The sequence below is a fragment of the Protopterus annectens genome, chromosome 3.part1, assembly GCF_019279795.1.
Source record: "Protopterus annectens isolate FY-2018-M chromosome 3.part1, PAN1.0, whole genome shotgun sequence".
Classification (NCBI taxonomy): Eukaryota; Metazoa; Chordata; order Ceratodontiformes; family Protopteridae; genus Protopterus; species Protopterus annectens.
The window spans coordinates 769,187,619-769,210,531 of record NC_056732.1 but is presented as its reverse complement, the minus strand read 5'-3'; the positions used below and the strand labels follow the sequence as shown (position 1 = coordinate 769,210,531).

Here is a 22,913-nt window from a genome sequence, read left to right as displayed (position 1 = left end):
AGATTGCAAAAAGGCACCAGGAAAGGGTGTCCGGTATCCACATCTCTTCTTTTATTAGATATCAAACTTCTGAACAGGACACCAAACATGTCAGTAATGACTGGACATTGGCCTCTTCGTGAGGTGATCACTAATCAACCATCATTGAAGATGACTGTGAAATTTTGTCTTAAGACTCCTGAAACAATGCCCAGAAGATATACTTAAAATGGTGCACTTAGATATCTCTGTGTTTGATGTTAACAGGGATAAGGCAGCAGTATATGTGATTAATGCAGTGGTAGAATCTACAAGATGCTCAGGCATCCAACTCCCTTTTATATGGAATAATATAAAATGCCTAGGTGACTTATTGCATCTAGACTCCATGATACTAGTGGAAATTACCTTGAGGCCTATAAGGGATATGCCTTTGTTATTGGTGCACATTTGGAAAAAGCTGCACTTGCCCCTGCTGGGCAGAATCATGATAGTTAAAATGTTTCATTCCCGTTGACTGTTTTATCTGTATAGGCATATGATGATTCAACTCCTACACAAGATAATAACTAACATTTCTAAATTAATCTCTCAGTTCATTTTTTGTGGGGTGCTTAATATAAAAAGTATGCAAATAAGTGTCAGTGGTGCCTGCCAGGGCTGTGAGTTTCACACTGGGCCTGACATTGCCATGCATTCATCCTGCAGCTGTTTCTTGTTATAATACAAGAGACCCTTCGACTGTGTCACTACTGGAATCCAGGTTAATGAGGGGTAGACTCCCTCTCTCTGGCTCATAGCTGATTCACTGTCACTTTTAACGTATTTGACTCACTGGTTCTAAATAGTGGCTGCATTTAGGTTCCTGATAAAACTATTCTCATTTTCCCCTCCATACTTGTATGAGAGTTAATGATTACATTATGGAAATGCTGTTTTTTAAGGCAGGGAATTATCTAATAAAAGAAGAATGCCGGAGAGGAAGGGAATGCTTGGTTTGGCAAAAAACTTTTTTGAGAACATTCCATAAAAGTAAGGCAGATTCACTTGTTTTCATAATCTCCAAAACAGGTGGGATTTACCAAATAATGATCTCTAGAAATATCTCAGATTGAGATATATAATTTGTAGGACCTGCTTCCAAACTAATATGACCCTCCCCTTCTTTTCTCTAGTGACAAAAGTTGGTGAACCATAACATCTCCCACCATTTCGCTGTACCTGAAAGGCTGTTACTCTAAGTTATTGATACGGAAATATAGCCAGTAGACATATGCAATTTTTAAGATCGCAGCAACACATAATGGGGTGCATTTAGCAACAGACCCTTGTAATCAACTATTTGTATCACTTGGCTGACTGAAAAGTCAGCACTATAGTTTTGAGAACTATATTTTATTCTTTCTTTCTTTGGTGCAGCTGATCAGTAGTGGATAGTGTATATTTGGGGTGTGTAGCTACCATAACGAACACAGGCAACCTGTATGAACCTATGAACCATAAATAGCAATGAATGAAAGATGGCATCTCTCAATGTACTGCATACATTTTGGGACTTCAGAACAGGAAATATGTGAATTTCTATAACATATGCTGTCGTTGTATAAACGATTTCCTTGATCAGGGGTATTCTTTTGCCATACTGAAATCATACTAGGAGCTCTAGCATAAACACATTTCAAGACCTGGTAATCTGTCATTGTTTCCCACTGTAAGGAGATGAAAAACTCTCATCACCAAGATGTAATTACTTGGCTGCTAAAGTGCTACTGAAAAGTATTAGCTTGGCCTTTTTACTCCATAGACATTAACACTAACTCTTCAAAGGAAGGACTGTAGTACTATAAACCATATATATGTTGGTATTTTCTGTTTTTGTATCTTTCTTCATTAGGGGTTGGGAGGGTATTCTAATGGTTAACGTGTTTGCCTTACAAACATAAGGTGCAGGGTTTGAGTCTCACAAGGAATAATTGGCTAGGCTTAAAATGGCTCGCAAGGGCAGTTAGCCTAGTACTAATCTATGAACCTATGAACCTATCTATCTATGTGCTGAAACCTAAGAGCTAGTGTTCTGTATACCATATGAAGGTATGTATAGTAGCTGGTGACAATTTTTGGGTGAAAGTTTGCAGTGTTTTTGGCTTATAGATCACTACTTATTTAATATATTTCTTTCTTTTTTTGAAATTGTTACATAATAGAGTTGATGGTTTTGTACAAAACGATGTTTCTGATCAACATTCCTAAGAAAAGTGTATTACCTTTAAATTTACAACCTTCAGAACTACTCATTTGCTCTCTGGACGTACACTGCACCACGTTAACTACAGAAAGCTTTCTAGTAAACAGAATTATAGTTACTCCTGATGTTTCAAGCCTCTTAACTCAGACATTTTTAAACTGAGGCTTCATTTGTTTAGAACATAGGAGCAATGGGCAAGAGATCACATACAGACCATAAGATGCTTCACCATATACAACTTCAAACAGGCACACTTAAATGTTTGTGCCTCACTTTTCATAGGTTCATAGCTTCATAGGTGATTACTAGGCTAATGGCATAAGACCCTTTTACAAATTTAGCCAATAATACCCAGGATATATATTACAACTTAATTCCACAGATATGGGAATGGGTAGTATCAGTGTAGTGGGTCTTGCGTGCTGGAGCCCTGACTCATTTTACAGGTTGCATCTGTCCATTTGGCACATGGGCAGTATCCTTTGTGTTGAATTTACATTTCTCCATATGAATTATTTTTGAAGACAGTCAGGGACAGGCTTTGTTTTATGAAGGTTTGAAGTTCAGTTTTTAAAGCACTTAACAGAGCTCATCTCGGAAATCAAGCAGGGTTGTGCATGATGACCCTGGTGTAAATTTGTGACTACCCATCCAATAAACAGTTGCCTTAAAGGTAGTCAAAGTGATAGTTTCTTTCACCTGTAGTGGTAACTTATACCATAGATTAAGAATACGTTGAGTTAGGAAAATATGCCTACCTCGAATCTTGTTTATTGTTTGGCGTAGCTTTAGGTGTGTAGTCCAGGTATTTGTAAAACTATTATTTTTGCAAAGAAATATGGATCAAATACAACTCATTTTTTACAGCTTGAAAAGCAAGGAACAGATCATCTTGGAACACCTTGTATGCTAATTAGTGTAATGAGAGAAGTGATAATTAATCAGGATAGTTGGAGGAGTTAAGGCCTTTAATTTTCTTTGTTATTTATCTTTGGGGCTATTCCAGTTGAACAATATGCTTGGATCTAGACAGACAAAGAAAGACACTATTCTATGATGAGTCATATAAAGGAAGAGCACTGTAATAGGATGGCCTCTGTGATCATGGAGATATTCGTTGGAAATTAACTCTTATGACCTACCTTTATGAAGAGGAGTACTATTTGTTATATATGAGTCGAGAATGGCTTTTGTGTGAGCCCTAATATACTGCACATTTATGCATTTAACATAAGACCATTTTCAAAGTAGCAGGTGTGCACATATTCAAGCTCTTGCTGAAGCTGTTTCATACAGGAGGATGAGTGGATAACAGTGCTCAGCTTGCAATTATCAGAAAATTGTTAAGTGTTTTTCCTGGATATTGGTTGGCTGTCTACAAAACAAATATCAGACAGGATACGGACAGATATTGATCCATGCGTTGCTCCACGTGTTACAATTGCTTGCTCCAGAGGGTGCCAGCACTTTTCACAGCCTCACCTCTGTTGGATAGCCAATTTACAATTCAGAAAATAACAAAAGACGTTATATTACATTTGTCTAACTTTTTAATAATAACGGCATGAGAGATACTGTCAGAAGCCTTGTCCAGGTCAAGTTAAGTGGAATGCAGCAAGTAACCACTGTCTGTAGCCTCTGCATACGTGTCATAGAAGCTTATGAGGTTAAGTAGACAGAATCTCCCCTTTCTAAAACTAAACTGATCAGTTAAGTTGCCTGTGTGTCTACAGAAATGACTTCTGCTATGATGCTTTCCATGGCTTTGCATTGAAGGCTCAGTAGACTGATAGGCCCGTAATTACCTAGCCACGTAGAGACCCCACCACCACCATCACTGTGCAGAGGAGTCATAGAGGCTGTTCTCTAGGTATTAAGTACAAACTTTATGGATAGGCTGAGTCTGTACAGGTTCAATAGAGCTTTGGATAGTGCATAATTAGCACGGATGAGAATGCAGCTTGGTATGTTTGCATGCTGACATAGAACTGTTATATTTAGCCTTTGACAAATTCTAAGACTTGTTCCAATGTGACCTCAGGAGAAATTGCATTGTCAGGGATAAATGGGGCAAAAATGTGGGTAGTTGGATAAAGTTATCACTAAATTTGTCTGATATCATATTGGTGATATCCTTTGGAATGGAATATGTCACTGTGGTACAACACTGACATACTAAGTAGCTTCATAATCATGCTGTATAGCACTTCAAAGCTATTTCTCTGCAATGTCAGAGAAGCAGTGCAAGAGCAGCAGGCTGGTAAACTTTGATGGTAGCACATTGTAACTGCACAGTGTATAGATCATGCCATTGTCACTGCACAGTGTACAGATCATGCCATTGTAACTGCACAGTGAAGATCATGCTATCATAACTGCACACTACACAGATCATGCCTTTGTAACTGCACAGTGTATAGATCATGCCATCATAACTGCACAGTGTACAGATCATGCTATTGTAACTGGGCAGTGTACAGATCATGCCATTGTAACTACACAGTGTATAGATCATGCCATTGTAACTGCACAGTGTACAGATCATGCCATCATAACTGCACAGTGTATACATCATACCATTGTAATTGCAGTGTACAGATCATTAATTTATACATTTTAGGGACTTCAGCTTAGCTAAGAAGGATAGCAATCACTTAGTCAGCTGGAAGCAGTGAGGCTGCTTGGGCCACGCAGCACCTTGATGTGTTCTGGTTGCATAGAAGGAGTACGGAGGTGAGAGTAAGAGGTTCATGATCAAGTTATATTTCTAAAACCGAGATGAACTTGTGTTTTTACCTGGTAAGGCAGTCTTCTGTCTTTACTGCTTTTAGTAGGCAGGTTGTAGATAGTGATTTGTAGGGGAAGCCGCCATATTGTACACACATTCCAATAGAAGTGCTGGTGGACTGATTCAGCGAAGCTTATGATCTGCATCTGCAGCTGAGTAGCATGCTTGGGGTGGAGTAACATCTGTATATTTATATGTATTTGGGTTTAGTTGGTTCCAGTGGCAAAGAATGATAAAGCCTTCAATATGGCCCAGACATCCTCAGTTTAATTACGAACTGAGGTCTCTGACAGATCAGGTAGGAGAAGAAGAGGAAACTTGTTATGGAGGTGTGGTTGGGGCAGAGTCAGCTGCAGTCATCCTCCAAAAAAGGAAGCCAATCTGGTGGTCTCCTACCATTAACAAACTCTACAACAGAAGGAAGAAACTGTTGCAGAAAAAGGTGAAGTCCCAAGACCTGAAATACTCCCATATTAGCCTCAACAAAAAGTTGAGGTCCCTCATCAAAACCTCTAAAGCTAGCTATGAAGGCAGAATTGCAGTAGACAATAAAAACAACCACAAAGCCTTCTACAGTTATATCAAGAATCTCCACAGCAATATAAAGATTTGCTCTGAGTTACTGCACAATGGTACCTCCTATACTGAGCCAACAGATATTGCCAACATACTGTCCGACAGACTCAGTGCCAAATTTACCCTTCTCTCCCCCCCCCAAAGGACCAATCACAATACCGGAAGAATGCCAGGCACCCAGCATTACTGCAGCACAAGTTAAAGCTGCATTGTCCAAGGCCAAAAATACAGCTTCCACGGGACCCAACAATATCCTTGGCTGTGTTCTACATGAACTACAAAGTGAACAGGCACCACACCTGTGTGTCCTGTTCAATCATAGCCTCACCTCAGGTTTTGTCCCTACTGAATGGCGTACTGCTCCAGTCATCCCGCTCCATAAAGGGGGAGTGACTACAGACCCTGGGAATTATCGCCCCATTAGCCTGATGAGTCTGATATGTAAGGCTATGGAGCACATCATCATGGAGCTAATTAACAAGGATATAGGGAATCTCCAAACTCTGAACCCACACAATTTGGTTTTGTGAAGGGTAGCTCATGCCTGCTCATCCTGGTTGACTTCTTTGAGTCAGTCACCAGAGCTGTGGATGAGGGCGAGGCAGTTCATACAGCCTACCTCGATCTGGCCAAGGCCTTTGATCCTATTCCCCACTCAGGAATTATTGATAGACTCACAAAACTAGGCATCAACCCCTATATATAAGTGGGATGCAAATTGGCTCACAGAGAGAACCCACAGTGTGAGAGTAGCATACTCCAAGTCAGCCTGCCAACCAGTCACAAGTGGAGTCCCACAGGGATCGGTCCTAGGTCCTCTCCTGTTTGGCATCTACTTCTCAGAAGTCCAGGCTAACACGGAGGGACTCTGGCTGATCAAGTTCACTGATGATTGCAAGCTGGGAGCCATTATTAACTCCACAAGTGATGTAGACATCCTACAGAAAGGTCTCACTGAGACCACCGACTGGTGTCAAAACCATGGCCTTAAGCTTAATGCCAAAAAATGCTTTGTCATTCCCTGTGGGAAAAACTCAGTTCCCACTAATTACCACCTTGATGTTAGCCCACTGAACACTGAAGGTGTTATAAGAGATCTGGGGACACAGGTTGACTGCAACCTCTCCTTCGACCACCACATTGCCACTGTGGTCAGAAAATCCTTCTATGTGGCACATTTCATTACCAAGGGCTTTGCACCCAGGAAGAAAGGGGTCATCATCTCTCTCTACTCTTCCTTCATTAGACCAGTCATCGAGTATAATGCCCCATTTGGCATGTACCTCACTAAACACCTGCAACAGCTGGAAAGGCCACAAAAGTACCTCATGAAGAGTCCTAGGCTTAAGCATATGCCCTACATGGACAGACTCAATAAACTCCAGCTTTACTCTGCCTCATATCATATGTCAAGAGACAATCTCTACTTGACTTACAAAGCCATGTCTAACCCAGCCCTGTTAGGAATGTTACACCTAAAGAAATCCCTCCACACCACATGCTCCAGGGACCTCAACCTTATTACAACAATCAACAGAACATGCTGGAGGGACAGGTTCATAACCCAGTGACTGCCCATGATCTGGAATAGACTTCCCATATATGTCAAGCAGAGCACCTCACTGGGCCTTTTCAAGAGAAATCTTGATGAGTGGATGGGAAATAGAAAGTGCACCCTCGGGATCACTCCAGTGGCTCTACTTGATAGAGGTACCGGGAACTAACAGCAGCATAATGCTAGGGCATTTCCGTGGGCTAGTCTTGTAAAGGCTCCAGGGCCATTGGCCTAGTACACACTTATGAACCGATGAACCTATGATCTTTCGAGACGGGGCAGCAATGCAAGTCTACAGCCCAGGTGTTGATGTTAGACTCACCAATTCAATGCTTGGCAATAGCATTTGTCTGGGGTATACAGAATCATGTGGTTGAATGGGATTGATTTCATTGCACCCCCCCCCCATGTTTGTTTTCTCAGAGTATAGTTATAGTTTCTTTGAAAATGTCACCTGGGATGTAGAAAAGGGGCCTAAATTGACAAGCTCACTTAGCTGGTTAAGAAACAAACAATTAATGAGAGCACATTTAAATTGCCTTTATTTATCAACAGAATATACACTTTTTTAGGCATGTCACTTCTCAATTTATTTGTGCTTTCACAGATGTATTAAAGAATGGTTTACAAAGCATGATTTCTAAATGTTTGGTTAAACTGTAAGGAGTAAATGCCATTTGAGGTTGCCATGTGAACTGCACAACACATAGTAAGATTACTGCCCTAGGTCAGTAACTGATAAAATGCTAACTGGGAAACTAGCCAGTGCTTATGGAATAGAGAAGAATAAAAATTAAGAATTCTAGTGGTTACCTTTTATCTGCCTACCTATACATTTTAGAGATATTTGTTGAATTAAAAATATGTTCCTATGTCTGAACTCACATAACCCTGTTCATCTTTTTATGTCTATTTGGACAAAGCTAAAGGTCATTCAAATATTTTGAATATATGTTGTCCAGTTTAAGGAAATTGTTCCAGAATGTCTTTTGTTTCCCTAAATTGTGTCACTCAGTCAATCAGCCAGTCAGCAAGGTAACCTTTCATTGCAAGCCTTTTAACTAGGCATGCCACAGTAATAAAATAAATAAAATAGATGCGTAACAAAAATTTAGTAAAGAAAGTGACCTAACCAAAAGGACCTAAGAGGCAGTGCAAGTACACAGAAATTAGAAAGGTCCTATATCTTAAAAATACCTCCTGAACCAATGCACAGAGTCTCACTCATGAAGTTATCATGGTAGGAAATCCTACAGGCAGAGGCATGACAGAAGACCCTAGTCCATAAGAATCATGCCTAAAACTTGCAATGTGCAGCTGAGTGGCATGCATGTTATAGTCAATAACCCATCAGAAGGTCCATATAGATAGGACCCCTGGTCATGTAGAGCTTTAAACTCCATCAAAAGAGCTTTAAAATAGTTCCCAGCAGATGGACTGAATATGTTAATAGAAATATATATAGGTACCTCAGTGCTGAGTCTTGCACTTACTATAATAAATTGAACTGTTTTCTTGAAGCCCCAGATAAAAAGGATTGCAGTAGATCAGACAGAATGTTAATAAAGCCTGCAGAACCACTGATACGTTCTCTGATGGATTAAGCTATTTAATTACGTGATATTCTTTAGTTCATGACAGCAATACTGGATGATGACTAAAGTTGGTTTTAAAATAGCTTGCCTTTGAGGATCGCTGTGGTAGTACAAATGTTGGATTCAAACCATACAAAGTGAAAGGACAGGGACTGTGCAAAGCCCTAAAGAAGCATGAAGGACAACTGGAACAATTTTGAATGGATCAAGTCTGAAGCTACTTTTTGGCTTGCAACAATACATATCCTCCAAACAGTCCTCTGTAGAATACAAATATTCTAAACAGTCATGAGGAAAGAATTGATAGATCAGTAGTGTCATCTTTGCAGCAACCTCCTCCATGGGACTAAGTCAATGAGTGGATGCATGCAGATGGTCTAGAGGGTGGACCCAGAATGAAGCTCCACACCAAAGGGAAAGGAAGTGTGATTCTGTGATCTTAATTTGATGTTATCTATGCACATACTCACATTTCCACATAGTATGATGAAGATGATATCCAACTGAAAGTAACTGGGCTGTAGACCTAGTAACAAGTGTCTGCATGATCATTTTATGGTATATCTACAGGTGTCAGGTGGCTGTGGTGAATTTCCTGAAGCGTCAATTTCCAGAAACACAAGGCACCAGTAAAACAAGGCCGCTTGCTATTTTCCTTAGGAAAATCATTATTGGTGCAATTTTAAGCATGCACCAGCAATGACACCCTCCTTTTGGTAGATTTTTCTCTATTTGGTGTGACAACATAGTCGGTATATATTGAACTAGGGGTGTGGGGGGCTTGCCCCCACATCAGAGAGTGGAGTGGGTCTTGCCTCCCTGCAAAAAATGCTTCCAGCTAACTTCTGCACCCTTCTGTTTTTTTTTAACATTAGTGTTCAGCATTTCTGATAATCAGAATGATGCCATTTCAGGTCCCATGTATTTATACGATTCATTTAGTCAGAAATATGTGTCATCTGTGTATTAGAAAATTAGATAAACTGTGCTACTGCAGTATTCAAGTGGTCAGACTTACAGCAAAACCAACAGAAAAACAGTGCAATGACCCTATGATTCATTTTGAAGTCATTTTCTTGAATTTTCAATACTTGCCAGCACCAGAAAGCATTTATTTCTTATAACATCATTCATAAATATAAATTAAGTAGCACAACCTGCAACTATACTTTTGTCACCTTTTGTACAGAGGTACATAAACGCACTAAGAAAGCTTCAAATATTTCTAACAGTAAATCATTTAGTTACATTCAAAGTTTACCCAGTTGAAAATCATGTACAATAGTGAAATGACTTCTGTTCAAAAAAAATGGCTAGGAGGTGCCATGTTTATAGTTCAAAAACCACATAGTACCATGTTTTACCATGTTTTAAATACCTTGACATACTCTGTAGAAACTCTTAGAAGAAGTACATCTTCTTCATGAAGCAGACACTCTTGAGGAGAAATAATTGATTTACTTCCATATCCTGCATGTATTAATCTTGCATTCTGAGCTGAAGAATTATAGCGGTATGGTTCAAGATAAACAAATGATCACACTAAAAAATGATATGCTGATGAGTAGTTAAGCTTGATCTTTTTTTTTTTTTTTTTTAATATAAGCTTTCTTTTCTGGCTCAATGATTGCATGGCTTTTAATACAATATAAAGTAAGTTAAAATAAAAGTCTACAGCATTGTTGCAGTATATAAAATAAGATAGTATGGCATCACTTAGGAGCGTATTTGTTTCTTGTATGGCATTCTTTATTGACATGGATCTTCTTCTTTACATTTAAGGTTCAGTGGCTACAGCCTGCCGGGATCCTGGTGTACCAATGAACGGATCCCGCAACGGAGATGGACGAGAACCTGGTGACACTGTTGTCTTCCAGTGTGACCCTGGATATGAACTGCAAGGAGAAGAGAGAATAACCTGTGTTCAAGTTGAAAATCGCTTCTTTTGGAAACCTAGCCCCCCTGTCTGCATAGGTATATACTGAAGCACATTTTTCTTAGTAAAGCAACATGCCATACTTAGTTTTTTAAAGTGGTATCATAATATATTTAAGGATATTTTCACTTCTCTATACAGTAAATGACTGCATTACAAAACCCATCTTCATCATCTCAATGAATAGACTATTCAAAGAAGGATTAGTCCAGCGTTAAGGGAAGGAAGCAATAACGTATCAATGCATAATGTCATCTCAAAGGTAAAAAGTAACTAATTGGTTCACTGATAGAACCCACTCAATCAAAATAGGGGAAGCCATCTCTAGTAGTAGACCCGTAATGAGCGATGTACTCCATGATTCAGTTGTGGGGCCTCTACTGTTTGCGATATACTTTTCTGAGGTACAAGTCAAACCCAGTGGTCTGAGTCTGACCAAGTTTCTAAATGACTGCAAGCTGGGTGATGTCTTAAATTCCCCAAGTGATGTGAACATTGTCCAAGAGTGCCTTACCCAAACTAATGACTGGTGCCAGAAACATGGCCTCAAATTGAGTGGCAAGAAATGCATTATTGTCCCCTTTGGAGAAAATGGCATCACCGCTAATTATCACATTAATATCAATGTACTAAGCACACAATCAGTTGTGAGGTACTTGGGCACCCAGGTTGATAGCAACCTAAGTTTTGACTACCACATTGCATCCATCGTATGGGAGGCTTTCCACATGGCTCACTTCATAAGTAAGGGTATTTCATTCAGGAAAAAGGAGGTCATAACATCCCTGTACTCCTCCCTTATCAGACCCATCATCGAGTACAATACCCCTTTGGCAGGTTCCTTGCCAAGCACATGTAGCAGCTGGTGAGGCCACAGATGTTACTAGCTAGGAAAATCCAGGGTCTGAAAACCTATCCTATACAGATAGACTAAAAGCCCTGTCCCTCTACTCAGTCTCATACAGACTGCTCAGGGGACCTGTGTCTGGCATAAAAGGCCATCTCAAACCCTGCCTTGATGGAGTTGCTGCATATCCATAAGTCAAACCCCACTCATGCAACCCACACTCAAGGTCTCAACCTGATCTGTGACATTAATAGAACTTGTTGTCGGGATAGATTTGTGTTCCAAATACTCCCCCATCTCTGGAACAGACTCAGTCTCCATGTCAAGCAGAGTAGCTCACCAGCCCTCTTTAAGAGGAACCTGGACCACTGGATGGGAAACAGAAAATACACCCCTGAGATCCCACCTGTGTCCCTGCTGGACAGGGAAAACAGGTGCTGCCTTTGTGGCACCATGGGCGAAATTCTTGGCTAGGCTTATAAGGGCCTTCAGAACCTAGTATCATCCTATGAACCATATTGGTGACATCATTTAGCCATTCTAATTATCATTCCCATGGTGCAACTTCTTGCTCTGTGGTGCAGAGTTTTGAATCCCTAACTATGGTTCAGATATCCTGAGTTGGAATAACAGCTCAGGTGCAAGAAGAACCAGGTAGAGGGATTTTGAAACTAAGCAGCTAGCACTGGCTTGTCCATCCTGGGGCAAGGTGATCTTATTTTCCCAGCTGGCAGATCACTATAACCACTGACTGGTGTGATGTGGGCTTGAGTGAAAGATAACTCTTGTAAGTATGTGTGTGTGTGTGTGTGTGTGTGTGTGTGTGTGTGTGTGTGTGTGTGTGTGTGTGTGTGTGTGTGTGTGTGTGTGAGAATATGCAAACATCATGTATAACTCTGAGAGTGGTGTGTGGGAATTAAAACAGATAAACAAAAAAATACTGCTAGTATAACAATCCCAACTGATTGGCTTTCACTTCACAGTGAATGAATGTCCTGGGAATGATTCTCATCCCGTGAAGAATGAATGGTCCAATTGATTACAAGGAGGGCTGATGGGTGGCAGATAGCATAATACCAAAAGAACAACTATTAAGGAAAATAATGGATATCAAGTTAACTGCCTATCTAACATAAAATTCATTTTACCCCAATCTACCACTGCATATTGTTGTTTGACTTTGAGGTAGATATTACAGTGATATTTGTGGTGGTAAACAGATATGACAAAGCCTTTGGAAACTGGCCAAAGGAGAAGTGCTGATCCTCTGTTTATTGACTTACCCAGTCTGTTACTTCTTATCAAAGAACTAATAGAGACTGGCACAGGGCATGTGGTCTTATTTAGGGTTTAGGTCTGCCCCATATGTGGGAAAGTAGCCTGAGATGAACATCAGCCTATTGACATGTGACATTAACTCTGAGGTTTAATGGTGGTAGTCTGTTTTAGGATCCTTGTAATATATTGCATTTGTTAAAACTATATGGGTATTAATGCTGTTATTCTTTGCTTCTAAGCTCGCAGATGAAATTCAGAGCAGAAGCAAGCCCATTAAGAATATGTTGCAGTGGTTATAAGTGAATATGCACGCACTCAGCTCTGGTAAAACCAAGATTATAATATTTGATAAAAGAATGATTTTCTTATCCTCATCACAACTACTTGCATTTACCACATTACTGAGTGAAGAGAAAGATACCATCTCATATGAAAAACATCTAAATTTCCTATTAGAGCAAGAGAAAAGATAATATTTATACATAAAACCTGGGAATGCCAATAAGTGATCGAACACCTCTCAAACCTCACACAGACCTTCCGTTGAATGCCAAACGTAAATTAAATGAACTGGCTGTTGAATAGTGCCTAATTCAGTAATAACAGTCCCAAAACCAACCGTATACCAAACGGCTTGTCTTCAAAACAATTTCCACATTGTCGTCACTATTTCTATAAGCGTATGAAGCAGCACTCTAATCCATTTGAAATTCACTGGTTTATTGACGAAAAATCACTAAAAACAGCATAGCCTCTGATTTTCCAAGTCCGAGGTTAATACAGATCAACACTACAAGTGTGCCTCATAATAAACTTGAGATGACACTGCACAATAACACCTGCTATTTAATCAAGTAGATTTAACATACATTACATTATCTTATATTATGGTATGCGGTTGGTTTTGGGACTGTTATTACTGAATTATGCACTATTCAACAGCCAGTTCATTTTACTTTACTGTTATAAGTTTGGCATTCAACGGAAGGTCTGTGTGAGGTTTGAAAGGTGTTGGATCACTTATTGGCATTCCCAGGTTTTATTTATTATTCAGTTTCACGTTGTGAATATTTATACATAGCCATGCTTCTTAGAAAAGATTGTTAACAAAATCACATGTTCTATAGGGCAAAGGAATATTCAGTCAATAAAGGCAAAATATTAAGAAATAAAAGTGTACTTACTCCGTATTTGTAGTTTAGAAAGTATTATTCCTTACACAGCTGAAAGGTAATATACAAACCAGGGTCCCTAAAGGTAATAAGGATGTCAGGAGAAAATATTACCTTACCTTTTAATTGGTTATTTTCTGGAAAGTCTACCTCATAAATTCTTGTTCAAGACATTTTGCTACATCTTAAGATGCCTGCATGATATTCACCTCCAAAATGGTTGCTTTCCTATAAGAGCTACAAATCTTTAGTACTCAAATACTTGTAGCTTACGGAGACGACCTTTAGTATTCCATATTCAAGTAGATGGTCTCAATTGATGCTTCCAAAAAAAGATGAGATACTTTTGTAGTGACACCAAGTTGCTCCAGCTATACTACCTCATAAACATTTTGGGCAAAGTGTTGTTTCTTCTATTGAAACACAAGTTCTTGAATGATACAAAAAAACATGTTCAAAAATATTGTCTTTATCCAAATTTGTTAAAAAAGATGAAAATGCTTGTTTTTTTTTTTTTTTTTCTGCTTGCAAAATCCAATCTATGTCATTTTTCTGAGTAATGATGACTTCAGTAGTTGTAGAGTGTGTAGCATGGAAGTGGAAGTCTTTACCTCCACCCATAAAACACAAATTTTATATGATCTTCAGTTCACACGTTTGTGTATTTGGTACTTCTTTTAAATATTTTTGGAAGCAGTGTTTGCATTTAATGTATAAATGCACTTTGAGTATTATTAATCAATATCCAAGATGCACTTGTTTGCTTAAATGATGTGTGTCACTGAGATAAAATCTATTGCTATTTATTAATGTTGTGACATATTTGTGGATGTGTTTTCTTAGCATATGCATTCATTAGTATGCTTCTAAATTCTTTAAGCTGTATTTTATGTTAATTTTACTAGGTCATTATATAGTTCATGTGATTGAAGTTTTTCTCTTAAGCTCCCACTGAAGAGACCATACCTCATACAAGTTACCCTGTTAACAAAACAGGTAGTAAAGAGACAAACAGCATTACTTTGCTGCACATTATCGTTGCTCAAGCCTTTGACATATAACGAGGAAATGCATAACGCATGTCATTCTTCTGTTTTCTTTCCACAAATGCTACAGTTTGGCCTTTTCTCCTCTGTGCAAAGAAAAATAATCCTGATTTTCATCAGATATGTTCAGTGATTTGGGAGGTCACTGGAGTATGAAGGATTTGTTCCTGAACACTACTGAAACCATTCATTTCTCATCCTCCTTCTCTGTTTTGTAGTTTGGACAAGGGAAGGATCTCCCGTGACTCAGGACTGAGTGACAGATGCTTGAAGACTAACTTGGGAACCGAGTAAAGGAACCACTTTTGGTCAGATGTTTTTATACAGGGGTTGGTCATTGGGCACTGCTACAGTGCAGCAGAGACTGAAGAAATTGTAGCAGCAGACTTGTTAGTGTAACAGACAAGCACACTTCCTACATAAGAATCAGGGCTCCTGCACAGATATGAGCTGACCAGCATTTAATGCCATCGCATGTTCACAATTGATTTATTTTTGTATTGAAACATTCATTAATGAGGTAGTTGTGCTGGTCCAAAGCCCTTTTTCAGATGTAATCCAAACTGATGACAAAAGATAAAAACACAAAGTGTGTAGCAAAGTGTTAAAGTATGATCATATTAATGCAAACTATTAAAACTGACCAGGGTCCAGATAAATGACCTCAGATGCAAAAATGTATGAAGTGAACGAGCTAAAAAGCAAACAGGGACAGAGACAAATCAATAAGACTAATCTTATTAGTTGATATTATTTTTAATCAGTTCATGTGACGATTCTGTAGTATTTCGAATGGATGTATTCCTTTTTGCCACAATATTTAAATGCAATTGTTTTAACTGATTTTTATTGCTTTAAAGAAGCTCCCTGATTTGCGCAAATGAGCTCATCTTTGAATAAGCTATTTGTTTTATCTCAGCTTTGTCTCTGCCCTCATATTTCATAGGCAGATAATATAGGAAGTGGGGCAGTCCTAGAATTTGAAATTTGATAGGCTGAACAACCAATCCATGTTGAGTAAAGAATTTCTTGCCCACAATGGAACAGAATAACCTTGCAGGTTAATGAGGTATGCCCTGTTACCAGATTCCAGTAGGGAAACACTTCAAAATGCTTAACGCGTGTTTTGTGTTATATAATATGTGTACTCAGTGTACTGTTACTGTACTGGGAATGCTGCAAAATGCAAATAATCTGTAATACAAATGAGAGGTAATGGCACAAATTAAAGTACTGAGCTTAGAAGCAAACTGAATTCACTAACAGGTAAACATCATTAGCAAAAAATTGCAAATTTAATGTGCAAGTGTAAAAGTATTGCTATGATAAGTATTAGTTTTAATATTCTGTAAAAGATGAATCTGAATCACATGAATATTTTTATTGTCAGGTTAATGCAACTTTATTTTTATAACATCTTTTCAAAAATGTTTAGTTATGTGTATATGGTTACACAAGAAGTCTCTTAGGAAAACAAGGTTGCTGTAAGGAAACTGACATCACCCTGTAGATGCTAAAATTTCAAGGACCTTTTCTGTTAACATGGAAAGAAGCATAATTTTTTTATCCAAATTAGTGAAAACCGTCTCAAATTACAAGCAGAAACTTCAGTAAATACATTATGTGAGTCCTGCAGAGGTTCATTAAAGGAATTAGTGTTCAGGATGACCAGATATTTTTATTTAACAGATTGCAATTTAAGACTGAATTACTTTTGTTACCTTGAAATTTTATGAATGTAACTGCACACTACATAACAAACCATACATATGGGTTAATACATAGTTGAACAGAATAATAGACACAGATTAAACTGACTATTGTTTTATATAAAAAGAGTTTGCTGTACCAAGCATGTTTATATATGAAATTATATAAAATACACCTACAAGGTAGTATTAGCTTGCCCTGTGAACATGTTATAAAAATATCTGTTTGTAGATAATTTAATTATGCATATTATGTTGTTTCTGTCACACTTAATATATAGCCTGGCATTTAATTGCTTTAAGCTTTTCTGTTTAAGTATAGGATTAGATAATATTCCTTTGCATGTGACATTCTACAGTGGACCTTATTAACACTAATCGAGCTGTACAGCTGTCACATTGGTTTTAAAAAAAACTGAAAGTATCCTTTGCTCTAAACAACAATAGTACATGACAGATATTTAAATAGGTCAAAGATTTAGAGCTCTGATAATGTGAGAGCATATCATGGTATATAATTTCCCTGAATACTGCACAACATGGAAAATTGTACATTTTACTCAGCTCAGTCATTTTAATATAAGGTGTGATTTTTTGCTGAGCTTTGATTTTTCAAAGAAATTAAGCAACATAATAGATTCTTTATCTACTATTCGGCACAAAAGTCAATATTAAATTAATTTTGATGATTTATGTTGATTTTTGTTACAGCTCCTTGTGGAGGTAATCTTACTGGTTCATCAGGCTTTATCCTGTCTCCGAATTATCCACATCCATATCCGCACAGTAGAGACTGTGACTGGACAATCATTGTGAACAGCGACTACATCATATCCCTGGCATTCATTAGGTAAGCTATAAACACCTTCCTATGAAAACATTTATAGAGAGACATGACCTTTATGATATTGTTATGTATGGTATGAATCATGACTCTGTACTGGTGGTGTCAGATGACAGAATGAGTTTGGCAAATTACTTCAAAAGAAATTGGGTCTGTTTAAGTCATAACATCAGGAAATGTATGTATGTAAATATATATATATATATATATATATATATATATATATATATATATATATATATTCAAATAGTTAATACAGAACTGTTTATGGTTAAACTGTGTGAAGAAAAAGCTAAGGTTCTGCATTCCCGCAATGTGCAGTTGTAGCAATTCTCCACCTCTGAAAACTATTGCAGTATGGTGCTTGCCTTACAGTTTTCTGAAGCTTCATGATAAGGTGCAATGTCATCAAAAACCATTGGTTCTTAGAAATATGATCTTTTATTTACTTAGATATGATAAAGAATTTCTATAAATCAGGCCTGTTGATGTTCAAGCATATGCAATATGGTAAAGATTAATGAAGCCTTCTACATTCAGTGCATATTAATTGGCCTAATTTGCAAAGAAGTAAGCATTAACCATTGTGAAATTGTTCTACCCCAAAACGTGAGTGTGAGCTGGATGTCGGATCAGGATGTGAACTGTTTGTTATCAGACTTCTAAAGCAAATAAATGACTCAACTCAAGCAAATATTGTGTACTATAGTGCAACAGTGTCATTTTGAACAAGTACAGCCTGCAGAATTATTATAGACCTAGTTCTGTTACAAATGAGCACACACCTATAATAGTCATAAAGATTATGGACTGTCCACTCATAATAGTCATTTATGGGCACTGTAAGTCATGGTTGTTAAATACTTAACTGTTTGAAAGGGAACATGCTCACCATTATAGAAAACATATGCATTTTACTTCCACTTAGGAGAATCTTATATTCATTTAGACTTGTTTGCCTTCTTATACTGACAATAACTAGTGGTAGACTTTGTGCAGACTGCAATAGTCTCCCCTTTATGCAATCCCTGATTCAGTAAGGGGCAAGTCATAAGATAAAGAAATATGTATGCATGTACAAATAGAATGTTTGTACAGGGCGTTATTAATTTTTTCGCTTAATGGCATAAAGATGCTCCTAACACGCTTGTTTGCCCAAGCTAGTGGGTCCAACATCAGAAATGTGTGGTGAATTTAGTTTTGAATTAATATAACTTTTGTGTGGTTGAAAAAACCCAAAGATATTTTTTATTTTTGGGAACCCACAAAGATGTTAATAAAAAATAATCCACCATCACATTGTTTCATCTCCCCATTAGGGTATTTCTTTTATATTGATGCCCTTTTCCTTTTTGTAGAAATGAGTTGTTGTACATTATAAGACTCTTGGCATTTCTTGACAAAGACTGAAGGTGTGGGCTATGTGATTTTTTTTTAAAAGGAAGTTTTTAAATTCTCATCATATTTCATTAATATGTAGTTTTTGGTTATTATTTAGACAAAAACGGGTTGATAATGGGGGGGAGATCAACAGCCCCAGCTAATGCTAACACTGCTATGGCTTGGGGAGAATTTATTCTTCCTTCTTAAATTTAAAACAAAATTTACTTTTGGGAGATTGGGAGATGATTTGATTTTTGATTTTTTTATTATTTAACAACATGACAACAATTATAACAACATGATTTGTTTTTCTGTTATTTGTTGTCTTTTTTAAAGTTAACATTGGGGAGATGTGTTATCTGTGGTTATCTTTTAGATGTACATTTTCATAGCATGATTGTTAGAAATTTACTCGCCAAATGTAACATAGAAAGAAAAAGGGTCACTCAAACTCTATTGGTTTCTATCAATTCAGTAACATATAATAAGAGCAATATACATGAAATATAGAAGTAAGATTTATATACAGAAGAGACTAAACATATACTCATACATAGATCATACATGAATTTATCCCTGATTTATATATTTTAACGATAGAAATATTAAATATTTTATAGTTTTACATCATTTAGTATTAATTATGCCAGTTTTCATTGTTTTGGTTTCTACTCCAGTTCCTTGTTTTTGATGCATGTACAAGTAATGCCACAGGCTGCTTTTAAAATTATGAGGCTTCATGTGCTTTGGCTAAAGATGAGACTGAGCATTTGCAGTGATCTTAACTAATGATGTATGATTATTATTGCTATTATTATTATTATTATTATTATTATTATTATTATTATTATTATTATTATTATTATTAACAATGAATGTTAATGTTATTCTAAGTTGGCATAACTTAAACAAGTATCAGTTATGTTGATTACAGTGTTACAGAGCTGACTGTCTATGTTTGCAATAGGAGATGTGGAAGATGAAATGGGGCGGGAGTTATGAATGTAGAATTGCACATAAATAATGCTACTGATGATGTCTGCTAGTTTTCTATTTCTGACTACAATGTAGCCTTGGTATAAAAAGTAATGTACAATGGGCAGCATGTTATTTGTTGACATAGACTTGACAATATATGCTGTAGAAATCCAATCACTTTGTCCATCTATGTGCAAGGATGCTATCAAGAAACTGAACTGTGATTTCATAAGAAATGAAATTTAGTTATTTAAGATACTGTGTGGTTAAATAGCATTTAGTGGTGTAACTGTTCTGATTAGCTTATACAAGATGACTGCTAACTAATAAAAATAAAAACATGTCACCAATTATCGAATACTACAATTAAGGTTCTGAACACAATTATGCTATGAATGTTTACAAGAAAATAGGAATGCATTCCGCAGACAATATAACATTGCAAACAAGTTCCAGCTTCATTCTTGAAATGACAATGTTTCAGGTGTATTCATATAAAACGTGAATATTTAATGGAGAACAAGTCTGAACTGTCATTCAGAACTGATTGCTACTATTAGTGTACCACAGTGGATACGTGGCCTTGTATAATAAGGATGCTGTCTTGTGCGCATGTTGAGATATAGATCATTCTGTCAACTACCTTACTTACAAAATTCATGATCCCTGTATGTGCCGTACATGACATTGCAATTTAAAATATTAACAGGTATCACAGCTGGTCCCTGCATGATTTTTTTTTTCTAATTTTTTTCTATTAATTCAGCTTTGAGACATACAAAAGCATGGCTCAGGTAAAAAGAAAATTATTCCAGCAACCAGAGATAGTTATACATGGTGGTGGTTTCTATGCATTACATCATAAACATATGCTAATAATAAAACAACAATAAAAAGATGATAAGCATAGATAGTGACACAACAGTCATAAACCAGCAGTTCAATCAGTAAATTAAACTATTTGAAAAATATAAAGGCAATACTAAAGTTGGTAAAGAATGTGTTGTTTGAATGTAGTGTAAGATAAAGCCAATATTTAGACATCTATCCATGTGTTCATTAGTGCTGTTGAAGATCACAGTTTTAGGAAAATGAGCAAGGCATGAAAACCTCATCTATCTATAGCATCACTATCTTCCCAAGCTTGTTGGAACCACCAGATATTCAAAGACAACTTGAAAGATATAATTCCACTGATTCCATGGTCTTCCATAGGTTCTCCTCCCAGTGGGCTTGGCCTGGTACAACTGCTGTTTGAGGCATTTAGGTGACACTATCACAACGTCACCAAACCACCCAAATGACATTTCTCAACCCAGATTAGTAGTAGAGCTTTTTGTAGATCCTCCCAGATTGCCAAACATCTCACACTGTACTTTGGAATGAATTCTGCTACCTTGAACAGAATCATTGTTTTGGTGTTTAGTCCAGACCAAGATGTGATGACCATCGATGAGGATGGCGACTATAAACTGACCAGAAATTAAAGGCTTTGTCCTATGACTCAGCACTTGCTCCAACTCCACAGTCTGATGCATTCTCTGCAGAACTGCTGTCACTGCATCCACCTACTGCTATAACTATGTCTTCACACATCAGCAATCCACACAAGATTCCCAAATTCCTCCCCTGGAAGACAGCTGTTCTCTCTCTCCCTTTCTTACAAAGAACAATCCACTCCTTTCTGGGAGAGAACCATGTCCTCTGTTTTGGAAGTGTTACCTTTCATCCAGCTCATTTTGAAGTCATCAGTGACATGCTGCAGTGCATGCGAGAGTTCACAGCCCCTTAAGGTTAAGAGGGAAGCACAGTACTGAGAAGTCATGTGAACCACCCAGCTCAGTGATAGCCATTACCATCAGCATCTCTGGCCAGACTGCATCCTGTGCTTCCACCTTGCTACAGTGCAACTGCTCAACTGACCTCCTCTGTAGGAACATGTCTAGCCTGACTAGTTGTTCTGCATATAGTGACTCCAGTTAATGTCAGCATTATTCACATTTTTCTGAGGTCAGTATGAACAATGGGAATATTCTGCCTTCCCATCTTGAGGGGATGGTTTGCCAAAATCTTTTTGTGGACATCTAAAAGTAATTTTTCATGGTCTTACTACTTCTTTTATACTTTGTCCTGTGCTTCAGCGAGTGTTATAGCTGCTGCTTTTCTGGTCAGTCAACATTGTCAGATACCTACTCTTAGAAAGTCTCTTTTTTAACTTAATGGCTTCTCTCACCACTGATGTCTACCACTGGGTCCAAAAGTTGCCACTATGACCAGGCTCTGACTACTTTTGTGCAAAGATGTTGCCACCACTCCAGCTACTAAGGTCTTCAACAGGGTCCATTCTGATTATCTACCCTTGACACCCCAGTTAACTGTATTTCCCTTTTCTCCTGGTTGTTAAAGCCCTGACAGTAGTATATTTAAAGAGCAGGGGTACAAAGAAAGATCTCCCACATGAGGCAGTGCATGCCAAACAGCCTCCTTATAAAACACTAGCTCCTTTGCAAAAAGCATTTGTTTTATCATTTGAATTAATGAACCATACTGCAGAGGTCTACTGGACAATGTTACAATTGCATGCAGAGTCTGAGTATGGGATGCTGGGCTTCAGTATCCATGTGTATACATATGACACTAATGCAGTACATTACTGCACTTTCTGACCTTCGTGAAATGCTTTTGGCAATGAAACAACTTCTAAACACAAATTTTCAAAAGTAAAACTGGATAAATCAAAAAAGTGGCTACCAAGACATTTTAATGCAGTACATCATAGTTCATGTTCTGACATTACTAAAAGCATAAGGATAGGGGGAATATAATCTTTCTTTCCCCAAATACATTTTTTTTATATTGTAAATGCCAGATCTGCAAAAGTGGCTGTCTAGCTCGTTAATGCAGTACATTACAACATACCCTAATAATGTAAGTTGAATGGCCCTCAATTGTGAATGCCAAATCTCTAGTGTGCATGTATAA

At 37.6% G+C, this 22,913-nt stretch overlaps 1 protein-coding gene across 1 annotated transcript in view; it reads left to right on the top strand.

The window, feature by feature from the left end:
* LOC122797720 (CUB and sushi domain-containing protein 3) overlaps positions 1-22,913 on the top strand; it is a 5,249,173-nt gene that overhangs the window by 3,146,301 nt on the left and 2,079,959 nt on the right. Inside the window, exons 27-28 of the mRNA XM_044066251.1 lie at positions 10,521-10,712; positions 17,438-17,576. Of these exons, the coding sequence (XP_043922186.1) occupies positions 10,521-10,712; positions 17,438-17,576 (331 nt within the window). The remainder of the gene's footprint in view (positions 1-10,520; positions 10,713-17,437; positions 17,577-22,913) is intronic.